This window comes from Lampetra planeri, chromosome 20, assembly GCF_965212315.1.
Source record: "Lampetra planeri chromosome 20, kcLamPlan1.2.h2, whole genome shotgun sequence".
In the NCBI taxonomy this organism is placed as follows: domain Eukaryota; kingdom Metazoa; phylum Chordata; class Hyperoartia; order Petromyzontiformes; family Petromyzontidae; genus Lampetra; species Lampetra planeri.
This window is the reverse complement of record NC_136126.1, coordinates 6,425,933-6,444,321: the sequence shown is the minus strand read 5'-3', so window position 1 is coordinate 6,444,321 and position 18,389 is coordinate 6,425,933. Positions and strand designations below refer to the sequence as shown.

The 18,389-nt window shown below is 43.9% G+C and overlaps 1 protein-coding gene across 3 annotated transcripts; it reads left to right on the top strand.

The window, feature by feature from the left end:
* The first annotated feature begins 429 nt into the window (after nucleotides 1-429).
* Nucleotides 430-17,069, top strand: LOC144724361 (E3 ubiquitin-protein ligase Midline-1-like). 3 transcript variants are annotated; one of them, XR_013586468.1, is made up of 10 exons: nucleotides 430-1,187; nucleotides 3,188-3,872; nucleotides 6,951-7,046; nucleotides 7,622-7,858; nucleotides 8,311-8,333; nucleotides 8,788-8,909; nucleotides 11,518-11,773; nucleotides 14,504-14,579; nucleotides 15,063-15,732; nucleotides 15,794-17,069. XR_013586468.1 is itself a non-coding variant. In XM_078603431.1 (9 exons), the coding sequence occupies exons 2-9, from the start codon at nucleotides 3,219-3,221 to the stop codon at nucleotides 15,405-15,407; spliced, it is 1,809 nt and encodes a 602-aa protein (XP_078459557.1). In that variant the 5' UTR covers nucleotides 430-1,187; nucleotides 3,188-3,218; the 3' UTR covers nucleotides 15,408-17,069. The 3 variants fall into 3 exon arrangements, 2 of the variants coding, with proteins under 2 accessions (XP_078459557.1, XP_078459558.1); XM_078603431.1 differs by having other exon boundaries at nucleotides 15,063-17,069; XM_078603432.1 differs by lacking the exon at nucleotides 14,504-14,579 and having other exon boundaries at nucleotides 15,063-17,069.
* Nucleotides 17,070-18,389: the final 1,320 nt, after the last annotated feature.

Genomic DNA, 18,389 nt, shown 5'->3' with positions numbered 1-18,389 from the left:
GCTGATTCCAAATCTGATCTCAGATTTGCTCTATCACATCTCATTTTATGCTATCGGCATACCCCATTTTCATTGATTTTACCCGAAATTAACTCTGTCACTTATGATTGCAAGTTGTTGCGAGTCAGTGACTGCTTTAGTGTTAAAATATGGTGCTGTATATTTAGGATAGTGTGTTTATAATATCATTTTATGTAGATATCCACATTAATTTAATATTTTTCTTCTGCAGTTTTTATTGAAAATGCAATGTTTGATATCTCAAAACCCTGATGTGATAGACAAAAACTGATGCCAGATTTGGAATCAGCAACCCAAAAATTACCTTAAAACCGTTGTAATACCTTATGCCAGAAAAAGTGTGTTGACCAATGTAATAATGATGATTTAAAGGGACTCCCCCACGTGACCGAGCTTGCGCGTCACCGGCAACAGCTGAGCGGCCTCCTCCTCCTTTGTTTACAAAGCCGGAGGGGCGGTGGCACCCCGCAGGCAGAAGCCATCGACACACACACACAGAGACACACACACAGAGACAACAACAACAACACAGTCGGCAACGGTGTCTCATCGCCGTTACTCCTTGCTACCAGCAGCAGCAGCAACAACAACAACAACCTGCCATAGAGACGCCGTCGTTGTGTCGTGCATGAAGAGGAGGAGGGGTGGTGGTGGTGAACGCGAGTCGGAGAGGGCGGAAAGGGAAGGCTTTGGGGGGGGAGGAAGGCTGTGTTTGGTTGGCCGTGGAGTCGAAACGTCGCTCACTTTCGAGGGAAGCAAGGCTTGAGAGAGAGAGGGCTGGGGGTTAATGGTGGTGGTGTTGCTGGTGGTTGCTGATGACTGCTGGGCTTTGGCTGCCTGCCTCGGTTGGCCTGGGGTCTTTTAATTTTTGGTAAACAAAGAATCGCTCGCTTCCGACAGCAAAGCAGCGGCGGCAGCAGCAACGACCCCAGTCGCTCGCAAAGAGACGTCTCCATCTTTGGCCATTCTTGTTAACATTTCGACTGCTGCTGCTGTTGTTGTTGTTGTTTACGTCGTGTTGTTGACCAATAACGGCGCGGACTCGAGCGGCGGTGCTGTGCGCCACTTGTCAACACACACAAAGAGCTCAGGACTTGGTCTGTCACGGCGAGTGCTGAGTGGGGGACGTTCGAAACAAGAGTCCAGGGACTGAACATCGTGACCCGGTGTGTATAATAACCCACCACCACTATACAGTCGACATATATACTGCAGACGTGCGCGAATTGTACAAGTACACCGTATGAAGTGTACACTGTTACGTGTGTGTGGTTTTATTTATTTACATTAAACACAGTCGGAAGTTTCGGCAGACGTACTGCTGCTGTCAGGATGCATTGGATAATGGTGTGGTTGTGGTGTGTTTACATCGTTCAGGTTCAGCTATTTGACTGACCTTTTGTTATTGACATGGCACACACACACACACGTGTGTGTGTGTCACCGCAGTGGATAGCAACATGCGTGTACGCAATTCTTCTGCGGGATGTGTACTGCGTGAACGCAACATGCCACGTGTAAGACACGCACACACATCGTGATGCAGGATGCAGTGTGTTGACGTGTCGCGAGCCAGTTGTTGTCATTCCACTGCTGGATGAGGGCCACACGTCTCCCAAGACGTCACATGGCATCATGGGTGGTGGTGGTTGTTTGGCCATACTTTCGCCGCAGTGGTGACGGTGATTATGGGGTTTCGTTCCCCCTTTTTGCTTCGGCGAATGTCTGCAACAAAAACAACAACAACAATAAAATGTCAACCGACCGGTTTCAAATATATGGAACAAAGAATACGGGACAGAAGCGGTCCGCGTTCTCTTTGCCTCTGATTAAATCGACCGATCCGATGAGATTCGCAAGAGTTGTGCCTGGCCAGGCCTTGGATGGGTGACCACCGTGCACAGGCTGAGTGATTGTCACAGTCTGCAGCGGTGTCCTCTTATACGTGGTTGGGCAGCAGAGAAATGAATTGTTGTACTCTACTATGCCCCTGTGTCTATGCCCCCCCCACCACCACCACCCCCTTAGCTCAACCAACCCGCACTGCATGACCGGTATGGTGAAGTGTGGTCAGTTAATGACATAACCCGCACGGCGTGGGACGTCAGGTATTTCTCATACAGCAGTGGGTATGTAATTAAACATGCGTGTAGATTTACATTCACATCCATACACAGCACACGTGCACTGTTACCACCACTGTGCCTCCATTCATTATCGGGGTAACATGTTTACGTGTACTGTATTGAAAAATACATTTTAGGCTGTGCCTGGTCAACTCGTGGCCATTTTAAGTAAGTTTAACTGACCTATTATTATGTTAAAGTTAACTATAGCAGCGACGTTAAACCGAAATAAAATACCCAATGTGGGTTGTGTGTTTGTGTGTCACATACTCGGTGCTCCATTTCAGACTGGATCGAACCCGAAAACCTGCTTCCTGGAATTATTTTGGTCCCACCACATCCATCTCGCCTTCATGCTATCACGAGGCAACACATAGGGTGCGAAATGATTGCACTATTGTGGGTAGACGTACATGATACTCTAGTGGTAGTGCCTTGTTCCAGTAATTGCTATTCATAAGTTCAGCAGAGCATGCTTTCTAGAAACTATCGACTGAGAATTTAAACTCTGCACATAACTACATGCACTGGTGTTACCTGCAGTACTGTGTGTAGTGGGTATTACAGTTTACACCAGCAAGCAACAATAGTTAATTGTATCAGTCACGTACTCGTCGCCCACCCATAATGTTATCCTGGCTAACTTCTGTTTTGTGGCCAGCAGCAAACCAGACTTATTGAAGATATAATGCATACGATAAGAGTTAATATCGTTCGTGAGTTGAGCAAAGTCACGAGAACTTGGCAATAGAGGTAATTGGAGGGAATTCCAAAGTGAGTTGAGCAGAGCGAGACGTTGGAAGAGAAGAGTTTCACCTCCAGTATGGTAGTTGAGCACAGCATGGATGAGACAAAACAGTCTGGGAGACCGAATATCTCAACAAAGGTGGAGCAATCGATACGTGAACTTCACGTCAGCAGCAGCCATGACAGTTGCGTTAGAAGAGCGACGAGAAGGCGGCTGACCGCCCGTGTGGTCAGCGACTGATTGCAGTGAATGAGCGTGTGCGCCTTCCTGTTGTTTGTGTGCACACGGACAGAGAGCGAGAAGCACTTCGCCCGACGGAGCCGATGGCGAGCTGCGCGCCCAGCTTGCAGGAGGAGCTGACGTGCTCCGTGTGCCTGTCGCTGTACGACGACCCCGTGCAGCTGCAGTGCCGCCACAACCTGTGCCGCGCCTGCTTCCGCCGCATGTGCGAGCTCAACACCTACGTGCGCTGCCCCGAGTGCCAGACGGACGTCACGGGCCGCCGGGTCGAGGCGAACATGAAGCTGCGCAACGTGGTGGACAGCTACTTCAAGAGCATCACCAGCGGCGGCGGCGGCGGCAGGTTCAAGCTGGCGGGCGGCTGCCGCTCCCTGGACGCGTGCTCGTCGTCGTCGTCGTCGCCGCCGTCATCGCCGTCGTCCCCGTCGTCGCCGGCGGTGCCGTGCAGCTTCTGCCGGCGCGATGCCCAGCGCCCGGCCGTGAGGACGTGCGCCAAGTGCGAGGTGTCCTTCTGCGAGGAGCACGTGCGTCCCCACTACGAGAACAGCTGCTTCCGCGGGCACGTGCTGCTGCAACCGACGGCGCGGCTGGCCGAGCGGCGCTGCACCGATCACGATGAGCCGCTGAAGCTGTACTGCGCGGTGGACGACGCGCTGGTGTGCAGCGTATGCGTGCTCGCGGGCGGTCACCGAGACCACCCCGTGCGCACGCTCACGCAGCACGCGCATCACGTCCGGGTGCGTGCGCACGCCGCGGCCGGGTGATGTACGAGTAATGGGTGATGTGGTGTGGTGGGTGATATGGAACGATGGGCGACGGATGGATCAATGGGGTGACGGATGACTAGGAATGTGAAGGGTTTTTTTTTACATGTGATGGCTGATGAGTGAGTAGATGGGCTTTGGTGGAATCATAGGTAAGTTGGGAGGGTAAACAGGTGATGTGCGGTTGTGTGGATAGACAAGTGGATGGGTGGATAGACGAATAATGGTTGGCCAGTCATGTGGGAGTGGAAAAGTGGCGCAGTGGTTTGGGCACTGAGCTATGAACATGGCGACCTGAATTCAATTCCTGGCCATGGCTAATATCAGTGGCGAGTGGCACTTGAACCGGTTCTGGGTGTCAGCAATCCTGGTGAGGTCCATCACGGGGCACGGCGCCTCCTGGAGGCATCAGACCAAGATACGTCCCATGATCTCTGGATGATTTGGGTGGGGTGATGGGTGGTCAGGAGGATGAACAGGTGATGGGCAGCTGGGTGATGGGTGGATAAAAGGGTCTTGGTGGGGTGATGGATGGATGGAAGGATATTCAAGGGGTGGCTGTATTGGTGATGAGGGATGGGGTGAGAAGACTGGTTCTAGTGATGTCATAGGTGGTTGGGTGATAAGGGATGGGGTGGGTGTAGGGTTTTTGGTGGTATAATTGGTAGTTGTGAGGGTAGACAGGTGATGGGTGGTGTGGTGTTGAGTGAGCATGAACAGATGGGTGGTCCGTCGTAAACCAACACCCATTTATGGTGCATATGTGAAGACCTACCCGCCCTCCTACTTTAAAGATTATCCAACAACACACAAATAGCACCAGGCACCAAATGCAAACGTCTCCTAATTTAAACATGATATTTGCAAGCCATCGGGCACAAGTTGTCTAAAGGGATGCGGAATTAAGCCACTTAGCTCAGCTCGCAAGTGATATTCGGTAGTATTTGTGAGAATATCAATAAGTATAGTGCAGTGTTTTGAACATTAAATTCATTCTTAGCTCTTACGCTTATCTTCCCACTATTTTCAGGAGAAAAACATGCACAGGTTTTCTGTACCATTACATTTTCCTGTAATAACATTCTACTATTGGACTTGACGGAATATCTACGGTAGAGATTACATACATAACTGGACCCATTGACCATCTGATGCTCCCCATGTCTGCTATTTTAATACTGCCAAGCCCTGGCACAAACAGTATGAGCATGCAACATCACAGGATCACACCGTTGTTTAAATATAAGAATGTACAGTACATCGTTTAACCAAGTGCATGTCTTCTAACACAGCCTACAAAATTTCGATTTAAAGCTTTCGTGACTGCAGGGATTCATATTCTTGGTTCTTTCGGTAAAGTCAGGTAGAAGGGAAATAATACAAATAAAACATAATAAAATTCTCACGACGTTTCGACCACAACGCAAGCAGACGGCTGCTTGCGTTGTGGCCGAAACGTCGTGAGAATTTTATTTAATTATGTTTTATTTTTATTATTTTATTATTTCCCTTCTACGTGACTTTACCGAAAGAACCAAGAATACAGCCTCCTAATTTTACACGGCAGTGCTTCCCTTACACGTGTTTAAGATAAAGATAAAAACTATTAGAATCAGCTCCTTAATTCAGCTTCTCCAATGGTGGTGGTACAAGCACTGCAGCCATCATCTACAGTTAAATTCCACTTCGACCTCACTTAGCGCTGAAGATGCGTTCCTGCAGGAGTGAGCACTCATCAAATCGGCACGAAATGGGGTCATTGTATCTATGGGGATGTGTACCCGACGTCGTTATTTCTTATATATGAGGAATATGAGGGCCTCATTTGGGTATCGGTGATAGTGCTAATAATAATCATAATTGAGATGGTCAACATTTTATAAGTAAAACATTTTTTTTTAAAATCATGTTTTACTATAATAACATCAGTATTATGTCCTGTAACTCACCAGTGCATCCACCTATCACTCACGACCCACAGCTACCTGACGCTCAGATCCACCTCGGCCCACCTCATTTTAACATTAAAAGTGATGCTTTGCTCACATTTCCAGCGCTAACAATTGCAGTCTATATTTCAGACATGATGGGTCTAAAATGCTCACAAAAAACACGCGTAAATAAGGCAGAGGCCAAGACGGAGTAAACACACGTCAGCAGGCGGGTATTCTTTTTTAAGCTGGCTAATGCAGAATGGCTCCAGGCACACTGTAATAACATTGAATAACAAATTTTGTAATAACGTTTTCAAAAAGTAGGTTTTTTTGTATTCGTGACCACGAATTGCAACAATCGAATCGCGGAGGGTGAGCGACTGATTGGCTCAGAGCGTTCGTATCTCTCATTGGCTGAGAGAATGTGAACAAATATGTCAGGGCTGCATGTTCTCCCACGTAAGTGCTTTTTAGATTTTCATTTTTTGTGAAAGTGCTCTATAGGACAAAGAGCGCCATAACGGGTAGCGAGGTCTGCCTGTACCGTTATTGAAGAATGAGCAGATTTATTTTAAAATCATGAATGCAACTGTTGGAAATAATCTCCAAAATCAAACTGAACATGATAATTTGGTTTGTTTCATTATTTATGTTGAACCTCTTTTGCACCATACGTAGCCAACCGTGCTAATTGGAGGTGCGGGGAAAGGATAAGAAACAAAACACATAACCCTATCTGTTTCACAAAGCATCTGCTATAAGCACTTTACAGATCTCAATAATTGCACACACAAATATAAATTCAAAGTCTCACCTCGCGATGGCAATGAGTGTGTTCATAAGGCTGGAGACTAAAGCGTACAACCTTGATGACAGAGGCAATCACTCAAGTCATATTTACGTTAAATTTAATTTCACCCATACCTCAGTTACATGCTTCAACAAGTAAATAAAACCACAAAGTATATATATATTTTTTAAGATTAAGTTATGTCATGCTTTAGTTTGGCAAATGAAGTGCATAACCCCTTCAATGTTCATACAAGTTCAGTGTTAATCGCAGTTTTCAGAAGTGGGGTTTTATGGGTTTTTACCGTGACCTTTTTTTATTTCTCAGGACCTTCTGGAAGACAAGACCAGGAACTTGGAGGGGAAGATAGGGTTGTTTGAGAAGTTCCTACAGCAAGCTGAGCAGAAGAATCAGGAGATTGAGGTGACACTCTTTACAAAGAGACGCGTTTTCCTTCATATAATATTTATCCAGCATTTTGTGTGAGCATGTATATTCACGTTTACAGTTCATCTTGAACAAGGAATCGAATAGTCTTCTAATAGAGCTGTTGTTGAGTAAATGCGTTATAGGTGGATCGGAGGTCAGAGTGCTGAGCTGTCATGGGTAAAGTCCTGGGTTCAAATCCAGACAGTTGCTTCTGATTAATCTGGGTCCTCAAGTATAGTGAGTTGTTGGTCTTAGCAACGAACTTCGTGTCATGAGCAAAGGGAGGTAGCAAGTGCTTCCGTCTACCGTGTATGAAACAGAGGTCACTAGAAGGGATCTGAGTGGTAGCTCTGTGATATCTGCTTCTGTGGGCCGTTCTCCAACATGAGCGGATGCACTGCTCTGCGGGAGATGTCTCCTGATATGCTGACGATAGTTAAATTGAGATGAAAGTCGGGTGGGGAGGGGTGGGGAAAACAATATTGTATTTAAACAAATGTGTTACACGACGCAAAAATCCACTAATCATAATTACGGGGTTTGTTTTTTTGACCGCGCGCCGAGAACAGCTGAAGACGGACCGTCTCAAGAAGGAGGCGTCGGACATGCTGGACACCATCCGGCACCACCTGATCCAGGAGGAGGAGAAGGTGCGGCGCAACATCGAGAAGGACGCGACGCGCGCGCGCCAGGTCGTGGCCGCCGCAGTGGCTCACGTCTCCAGCTCGGACCTCAAGGCCCTGCACGAAGTGAAGACCACCATAGAGAAGATCACGGAGGAGAAAGACGACTTCTACCTGCTTAAGGTGCGTCGCAGATCTCTGGGAGCATTCCTTTGCACTATCACAGTGCGTCTGCGTATGTAGGGCATATATGCACGCGTGTATACTGTTTATCAATCTCCACTGCCAAATGTGTGTTTCTCCACATCACAACATTGCATCATGACAATTCATCAAATCGCTAGGGGTTGTGAATGGTTAAATTATTTCACCACCACAATACACTGAAGGATGGGGGCATTGCCCTGCAGTACAGTATATCTTAACCAGATCATTTCTTAATTACCCACAAGTGAATTTTGCAATCATAACGGTCTCTCGTTCGTGATGGTTCCATGTCTCTCTCACAAATGAGTGTCTCGTATTGGGTTTTCACCTTGTTTAAAATAAAGACAAATGTTGTGTGTCTTCAAGAGTATATGCAGTAGCTCTTTGTACTGGACAGAGATTGACGTTCATAACTGTTTTTTTTGCAGGCTTACAGCAGCCATGTAAAAAGGTAATTATTTTTTTTATCATATTAAAAAAAAAAGCTAATTGAGTGTGTATTCTGTACAAACAACATTGTTTACACTCATGATTGTGCATTCGTACATAAAACCAGCCGGGATCGATATAATTATGTTTTAACTTAAATGTACTCTGCACCAAATGCCTGCTGGCTGAGCAGTAAAGTGAACGGCTCGCAATCGGAAGGTTGCAAGTTTCTACTCTTGGTTTGGGGGGTTGACTCGGCCCCTCTTCCATCCAGGCTCAATAATATTAATTACCACTTTGTTGAAAAGTGATCAGTGGTTGTTCTATGGGTAGCCTCCTCCCCCCCGCCATCGAGGTGTGGAACTTACACCGCTGGCTCAGGGCTGCCAACAGGAGATGCTTATTTGAGCAAAGAAATCACTTGGACTTTTGACCTTGAAAATGCACTAACAACCGCCGCCTGCTTATCCCCACAGTTTAAACGCTGTAAGCGCCATCGCCGTTCCCAAGATCCAGAGAGACTTTGAGGTGCAGGATGAGGTTGTCCCGGCCGACTGGCTCCAGCGGGTCGTCAAGGGAATCCCCATCAACGAGCCAGGTTAGCAGGCAGCTTGCACGCCAACACAAAAGCTGATTGGTTCAGGGGAGGTGATAGTCCACGCGTCTCAACGCGAATGTGTTCGCAGCCAAACATTATGTTTGGCCAGATCGTTTACGTGGCCTAAACCTAAAAATAATTGATTAATTCTAAGGCGGTATTTTTTTCCCGCTACTGCTTTGCTGTCATGACAGGGGGTAATGGCACATTTGCACTCGTCACTGTCGGCACCCACAGCTGTTCTCTCGTCCCATACAGTAGCGTTTCCCCGTGGGGGCACAGTTTGCCGTTCCACAGCTTGAAGCGTTTGTATCAGGCACTGGGCTCCTCACACTGGACACCTCACTGTACTAAGAACCCACCTTCACTTCGTCTCCCCACACACATTATGTAGAATATCTTATTTTTGTGAAAGATCTCATTCAAAGGTCAATTGTGATTATAAGCGCCAGCATTGAAATATATTAATGAACACAGCAATGGTCAATGTAAAAGACAAATTCTGATGTTTTTCTATTGCCTAGATATAGTATATATGAATCAACCATTCTCAAACAAATAAATATAAAATACCATTGTCTGGCTTTTGTAGACATTTTAATCGGTAGAAACTAATTAATTCATCTAAGTTCTCACAAATCAAGGCTTAATTAAGAAAAACATTAAAAACGAATTACAAAGATGGAACTACATTGCGATTGCAAGAAGAAAGTAATAAATTGGCAGTTTCAGAAGATGAGTTAAGCATGGCGATACGATCTCACTAAGGCTCTTAAGTAACATTAAAATACATTCAACAAACATTGGATTGGATAAAAAAAAATATCATTGGGGAAAGCATTATAACAACAAATGGAAATTAAATATTGGAAACGATCGAAGAACTTAAGAAAGAAAGTTGCATATTTGGGCTCAAGATAAATATAAGCAAGTAAAAAGTCCCACACAAAAAGTTTGCGAAACAAAATAAAATCACTTGGTGGGACACAACTGGAAAATACAACGCAATATATGCAGGGTATCTCCGTAAACTTTCGAAGGCAATTAATGAAATACAGAGAATAAGAACAGCGGATAGAATATAGCTGATGATGATGATGACGAATGAGCATAATAATACTTTACATTTGTAAGGCGTGCTTCATCCGTAAATCAGTTTCATGTACGCTTTACCCATCAGCCAGAGTGGCAACATTTTACGAGCACTGAGCTCCTCACATTGCTGGGACCTTGGGTTCCAATCTGGACAGCCACCCGTAATTATTCCCGGTTTCTAATAATTAACAGGTTTGATGGTTTCAGATCAGTCACCAATAACTACACACACAAAACTATAGTTCATTACTTAGTACATAGTTCGTCACGAAGTTCATCACTTTAGCAATGAACTTAGTGACGAACTATGCTGAGAGCTCAAATGTATTCGTATGTCAGATATCTGGCATGTGACGTACCACTGTTTAGAGTGCATGAAGGAGCTCCGTCTGATGTTGCAAAGAGAGAAGCTCCATTAAATGGCTCTCGAGGTGGTTCTGCCATGCCGTCTTCTGGTGTAATTTCTCCAATATTTGGATCTGAGAAATCTGGAAGGATATATGGATCGCTCAGATGACACTACTGTAATAAATACTGTATATAATGTTTAAAATATATATATATTTCCAGCCCTCTGTTAAAATTCACTGCTAGAGGAAGGCCCCCAAATGCTATATTAGTCATCGGGATTGTTTTACCGTAATTTACCACACTGGTAGCATAGACATCATAGCATAGTACATTGCAACAATGCATTTTTCTGCACTGCCCTTTGTTGCTCACCACAGCCCCGCAGCCTACAACACCTGTTATGCATAGTCGTCACCCATCCAAGCACTATCTGGGCTCAACTTTGTTTTATCTTCCAAGGTTCTGACGAGAATCGGCGCAATCTGGGTGGTTTTGTTAAAGGCAACAGTGATTTGTACTGTATTTATGTTGATACGCGTTCATCACAAACAATTGCAGCAGGATGTGCGCACGTTATTCAAGGTGTCTCCCCACTCATCTCCTGTATATTGTTTAGTTGGACTGTCCGTTTATTGAAATCAGAAATTACTCTTCCAATAATTTATTGTATTACTCAACAAATCCAATAACTAATGGAAACTAGTTGGGAACAAAGGTTAACTTTTGTTCCCACGTGTGATACTGGACAGGAGGTGATTAGTGGGGCTTGTTGACGCCATTGACATCATCAGCTACGTCATACTAGGCATGGCTTATATGGGGGTTTCCTGCCTTCATGAGGCAGGAAGTCAGGGTGACCACTTATTATATTTATAAGCATTCTTTTATTGTTTTTCAAGAGGCCCAAGAATACAGTGGGAACATCAAAAGGGAGAACAAAACAGCCATTTAACAAAACGTGCAATTGATACAGTGGGTGGGCGACCACTCTTTTGAAGGTGGCCCAAGTCATCAACCGCGTAAAACGTAGTCAAACACAATTTTTTTTGGATCGCTTAAGTGACTTCATTTATGAATCCGTCCATCCGAGCGCTCTAATGTGAATCCGTTCCAGCTCTCTAATCCCATTCCTCTGTCCTGCACTTCCGTCAACCCCGTGCAGAAAAGGCGAGCCTCGCGTTCGAGGGCGCGGTGCAGCACGCCATGCTGCGCATCTCCAACGAGGGGCGCACCGTCACGGTGTCGGCGCACCCTCAGCTGGGCTTCGCGGGGCTCTACCACCCGCCCCACCGGCGGCACGGGCGGTCCGCGCGCCCACGCGGCGAGAGGCAGCTGGCGCACGCCCCGCTGCCGCTGCACGGAAACCCCTTCAAGGACATGTGGAACATCATGTGCTCGCAAGGGTTCGCCTATGGAAGGTGGGCATCGCCTCACCCCACCATCGCCAACACCACCACCAGTCCGGTGTTGTTTTTGGTGCCCTCGTGTACTTCACAGCGATCGACGCATTGTTGAAAGCGTTTGCATCCTCCGCCTGGCAATGGTACCTATCGTTCCTTCGGCAGATGTGAACAGTGCCGGATTATCCTAGTAGGAAAAGTAGCAAATGGCTACGGGCCCCGCACTTTCAAGGGCCCCGCGCTAAATGCTTTCAAGCTATCAATTCCGGTTGAGTGATTCTGCACTTGCTCTATTACTATAGTACTATACTGCCTTCAACTTTTATGAATGACTGGGTGTTTAAGGTTAGCGATTTGTTTTATTATCTGGTTTTAGAGAAAATTTAAAAATACAATTACTTTACTATGCAAGTAAAAAATTTGTGTTTTAATATATTTTTTTATTTAGGGCCCCTTTATAACATATGCTACAAGCCCTACACTAGCTTAATCCGGCACTGGATGTGAAAGTGTGGATGACTCCAATGTCGACTCATGGAATTTGGCATGAGCGCAAGAGGCAATCGCTTCATCGACTTTATTGATTGTGGGCACACATTGATGACCTCACACCATCTATTTAAGGCCAAAGACTGGAGGACATTTTCACAATTCTGGCAACTGCGTAATGATGCTGGTTGTAACTACCAGGGAAATGTAATTTGTGTGATCATTACTTCAACACAATGTTCCTTGTAGGTTGGTGAAGGCAGGTATTTTATACATGGGGACATAGTGCAGTATAACAGTTTATTTTACTGCACTGTCCTCTGTTGTCCACCACAGTCTATAACACCTGTCTTATGCGCGGTGATCACCTATTCAAGCACTGTCCGAGCTCAATCCCGTTTTAAGCTTCCGAAACCTCAAGAAATTGGGCGCTTTCAGAGTGACTTGGTCATAGGCTGAATATTAAGAGTGTATTGATGAATTTTTTTTTATTAATACTTATTAATGTTCAAATGACAGGCATTGAGTCATGCGAATAAGAATATTTTTACGTCCATGCAAATTATATCTAAGTAATATTTAAGCTACTGGAGCAAAGACAACTTGCAATGAGATGTTTAAATCGACACAACAAAACAAGAGTCTTGATTCACATGAAGGTCACAATTCATCAAACTTCTGGCAGGGTGGGATGGGGCTGGGGGTGGTGGGATGCGTGGAGAACTATTACATAGCTACAAAGTATTGGAAATTACTTAAGTTCATCTTTTGTTTCGTCAAAGTGTAACTGAGTTTTGACTTAATTATCCTGATATAAACATGTGTTAGTGTGTTTCCAGCCAGGTGGCTCAACGGTAGCGCAAGCAGCTCACAATCGGGGTTGATAAAATAAGTACCACTTGGTGAGGAAATCAACAATGGTTGTCCTATAGACTTGCCCCATCATAGGAATGTAGAATTTGTGTCCACTGGCTCAGGGCTGTAAACAAGAGATCAGTACCGCCTCAGTAATCATTGGAACAGTAAATCACTTTTACTGACGCGTTTAGGGTGTTGCAGTTGTGCTGTATCTTTTTGTATGATGGTCATTGTTGTTGCTATCAGTGTTTGTCACGACCACCACTCCAACCCACTTGTTGAATGAATTCACTGCAGCTTATTCCCAAAGCAGAAACTCACTTCAATGGTACTCTATTAATAGGAGAGATGTACAGTGCATCAGGGGATCATTCCACAACTGGTAGTAAAACATACAAAGACACGATGTTGAAGCAATCAAATTATCTCTAGGACTTTAAAATAGCCAGTCAATCTGTAAATTGCATAAACAAATTTTTGTTTTTTTAAAGTGCAGTGTTCTTGTTAGAATTAAATCTATTCTTGATGTTCTTAATCATTATACGTTTCGTTCAGAAGATGATTCATTCGTGTATTTTGTAAAGGGTTCAAATTTAAACTGCAACCCAGAAATTCTGACTAAACCCAGGTACATGGCATTCATAATGTGAATTCAAAGCAAATAACATTTGTCAGGTAATAATGTACTTTGCACGTGTACTTATTCAAATCCAGGTTGCAACATATGATATACTGCCTAGACTTGTGTTTTCATGCGCATTTAATCAAGTCTAGGGACCTTGAGAAGGCCCATTAAATGTCCATAACAAGCTGTTAATTTTTCGATTTAAAGCTTTCGTGACTGCAGGGATTCATCTTCTTGGTTCTTTCGGTAAAGTCACGTAGAAGGGAAGTAATAAAATAAAAAATAAATAATTATGTTTTATTTTTATTATTTTATTACATCCCTTCTACGTGACTTTACCGAAAGAACCAAGAAGACGAAGCTGTTAATTGTACTAATTTACCCGTTCTCTTTAATTCCTGAAGCTGTGGTCATTCTTCTGACACTGCCAAGTATAATTACGTGAAAAATTATAGAGATCCGCAGTGCATGGTAAATACCTGGAGCAGAAGACATGTACTTATTCACCACTCCTGTTACAATTTGGGGGGGTTACAATTAAAGATTGTGCTCTTTTGTAGTTTTTCTCATCTCATTTGTTTTGTGTTTTAGTCCATTTTTTTTATTAGTTTTGTTCATTCTTTTTACTTAAAAGGAATAACATAATTTTTACAAATTGTAAATTGTTTTCATGAATTGCCAATTATCGATTCTTATAAGCACAATTTGATCGGTGTATCATTTGCATAAGAACTGATTTTGTTTGACGAACCTGTGCATCGTTACATGCCGATTAGGCAGCGGTTTCCAACCTGTGATCTACGGCCCACTGGTGTTCTGCAAGGCCATGGGAAGTGGTCTGTGGAACTGTTGGTAAGATTTTTTTCTCACAAAAGACCAAATTTCCAATGCACGATGGTCTGCAAACTGTTTTAGGTTTGGCTGCAAACTTTGTTTTAAATTTCACAATGGTCTGCAGATACAGGAAGTTTGAGACCCACATCTATACAGTATATGTTTATATGTGCTCCTATAGGGAAGGTAGGCAGTATACTCTTAGGTTTTTTCGGTAAAGTCATGTAGGTAAAAAATAAAATTACTAAAAGTAATAATAGAAATAAAATAATAAATCACGACGTTTCGGAGGCAACACATGTCTCCGTCATCAGGTGGGACCGTCACAGCTAAAATTACTGCATCAAGGTAGGCAGTGTTGGTGCTGAATTAGAGCAGCACTGACCTTGCTGTTTGGAGGGGGCTTCATCCAGCAATGGACTGACCATGGCTGATGATGACGACGACGACGACGACGATCTCGCCGCCATATATATGCATACGTCTCTCCGTTCTACACAGGCACTACTGGGAAGTCATGCTCAGTCCGAGCATGACTGGCTGGGCGGCCGGCGTGGCCTACCGTCAGGTGGAGCGCTCGGGCCCAGAGTCCCGCCTGGGTCGCAGCACTTCCTCCTGGGCCCTCGAGTGGGTGGCCAACTTCACGCCGCGCTGTACGTTCTGGCACGCCAACGTCACGACAGTGGTGCAGTGCCCCGGCGTGCCGCGCCGCCTCATGGTGGTGCTGGACGTGGACAGGGGGAGCATTGCGTACTACGACGCCGACAGCAAGCTGGAGATTTTCTGCTTCGTAAGCAAGTTCTCGGAGCCCTTATACCCATGCTTCTGCTTGGGCAGCCCCAATGATTTCCTCACGCTTGTGTGAGCGGGCGACCACGCCGTTTGTCCCCTGTGGTTTTGTTTACATATACAACTCCTTTGGATTAAACTTCGCTCGATGGCCGTGGAGAGCACTTGAACCTGCTGTGGATGAGGTTTGTGGTTAAGCATGGCATAATTTGGCGATGAAAAACAGCGCAGTGGTTGTTATATGTGCACTGTTTATGCATTGTTTTCTGATTTGTATTTATTTCAGGATTCAAAATTCTTATATGTGGCCCTGGATTTTTTTTTATATTTAGTTATATTATGTACTTTGTGTGGTGTATTAGCCTCGGTCAGTTTCCATATTGTCAGATACGTTAATGCTTAATCGGAAATAGGTATGTAGTTATACATACACATACACCCAGTATAAAGTTAACATAAAGTTGAATTATAACACTTGTTTTGCCGTGACCCATAAATATAAGCAATATTCAGCCCATCCAGTAGTGTATAATAGTGGGCTAAATGTGACATTTACAAGGCATTAGATTCTTAATATACAGATGCTGCACAGATATATACAAAAAGGTTTTAATAAGGAGCATGTGGGATCATTAGAGCACCAGCGATCGGAGCAGCTGAAGGGCATGCACGCCGTGTCACGTGACACCGAAATAAACCGCCCGTGACTGCCGCTGCAACTGGGGTAATTTTTACTGCACGGCAAGCCAATTACAGTTGTATAATGTTGGACTTAAAACTGTGTGAAATCATATTTTCAAAAACATTGCTTACTGCCTCAAGTGATTGTAAATAAAGCACGGACTATTTTCAGAGGATATGGGAATTGGCAAGATTCTACAGTACAATATAATGTTGTGTCTTACCAGCAAACCATCTGTGCAAAAAGTCTAACATGGACCTTAAATTGTCCCATGTGCATTAAAACCATTGAAAACACCTACTGGTACACTCGAGACACCCGGAAATCCCGGACTGGATCTATCTGGAATACATTTGGCTACGAATTTTGTAACAAATATTTAACAGTTACACTGTTATAGAGTGTATTTAAAATAATAATATTGATGCACTCCGAAACTTTATGATCTACAAGGCGCCTAGGAGACAGTAGTACAGCAAGTGTGTTCTTGAACTTGCTAGTTTTGTCCCCCCGAGTGCGAGGGTTTCTCTGGGACTCGTTTCCTCCGTCATGCCAAACACTCCTCCACATGGAATCAACTCAATATCCCAATACATAACCCTCCTGAAAAAAATCAAGCATCTCTGGATGAATAGATTACATAAAAAAATACGTTGCCAATAGCTTAAAGCTACTGGCAGACCTCGTAAAATATAAAAGTAATAACATCCTTCTGTTTGACAGGGAACAATCTGGGTACTCTGAGCTTGTTTTGTATGCTACATTAAGTTTACGTGATTATAAAGGTATTATTAGCTGATGTTTTAGCACGCATTGATATTCGTATCCCACTTTGGGATCAAGCATGGCATAATAAAACAAAAATCGGAGGCAGAGGATGAACTTTAGGCAACGGAAGATGCCAAACGTCAAACTATTTTACCCGATTTTATTTCTGAAATTGTACATTGTTTTGATACCCCCTTGAGTGTGGGTGGGGTGTATAAAGAGCAAAGCCTCATGTATATAAGAAACTAATAAAAGCCTTATTAATCTAATAATGGACTTATTTTTCATCCCTATCTCAATGTACTCGTCATCAAGATATCGCCATCAACTTTCTGCGCTTCGCCAGATCCTGTAGCTGCTGCTGCGAATTCAGACACATCACCTCCAATATGTCCCCTAACAGTCTTCCCACCATCTTGGTCGTAGGGATTGCCCTTGGTCGCTGGACTAATGGAGGCCACTCGAATGCCGGTCACGGCAAAATCGGCACTTCCCCATCCTCCATCCGACACACGTTCCACCCAGCCCAGCCTTTGTAGGCCTAAGCCTCATCCACAACAACTGCCATGTTCTATTCCAGACATCTTTATTGCTTAACATATCTTGCCAGGAATGTATTCTCGTACAAGGTTACATTATAATGGCAATGTGCATAGTTACCATTGAAAATAAAATAAAAAATTATGACATGCTTTGCCTAATGCTTGCGCCTTAAAACGAGTTGTATTGCTTCCTCAGTCATTCAGACCACGAATACTTGGGTCAGCTAACCAGAGCAAAACAACTCTTACCAAGGTGTAGTTTAAATGCATATGGATCCCCCATGTAATTATTAAGACTGGTGGATGTATTGCCAGTAGGTCTGGTCTTTTAAATATATAAAAACATACTAAAGGAATTGCTTCTTTAGTACCTTCAACAGTGAAAAAAAATGACATTAATATGCCTATTCATACTGAAAATAGTTTTGTACATTTTGTAATAATTTACGAGCGATTATTGTAGGTAAGTGATGTACAGATATTTTGCCTTTGAAAAAAAAAACTTGGTGCTAAAAACTACTCATACTGAACTTGACCAATGTGAAGTATGCAACAAGTTTTTGTAAGGTTTGTTTTGTACTGCAAATGTTACACTTTCGTTTCTGTACCCGTTCTTAGCAATTACTGTAAATTACCTTGTATCCAATCGGAGCCAATTGGTGTTTACATTAGTCGGTAGGACAGTCTGGATTGTGAAACTAAGATTGCACGATTTATCTTGTCAGACGTAACATACAACATGTTCTGTAACCATTCCGCAGGACTGAAAAATAAGTGACTGGATTATGCAACCCCACAAAAATAATACAACAAAAACTCATATTTTCTCATAATTGTTGCTATAAATCAACATTTTACCTGGGTATTCCTATACAGTAGGGGATAATAAAAATCAATCAGTAGTTTGAGTCCGTGAACAGTTTGATAATCAAATTGCACTTTGCACACCACAGATTTATATTACTATATTAAATTAAATACTGCAACGATATTGAACCTTCTCGATTGAACTGTGGTGGCCCATTACATGGCAATTCGACCCTGGCT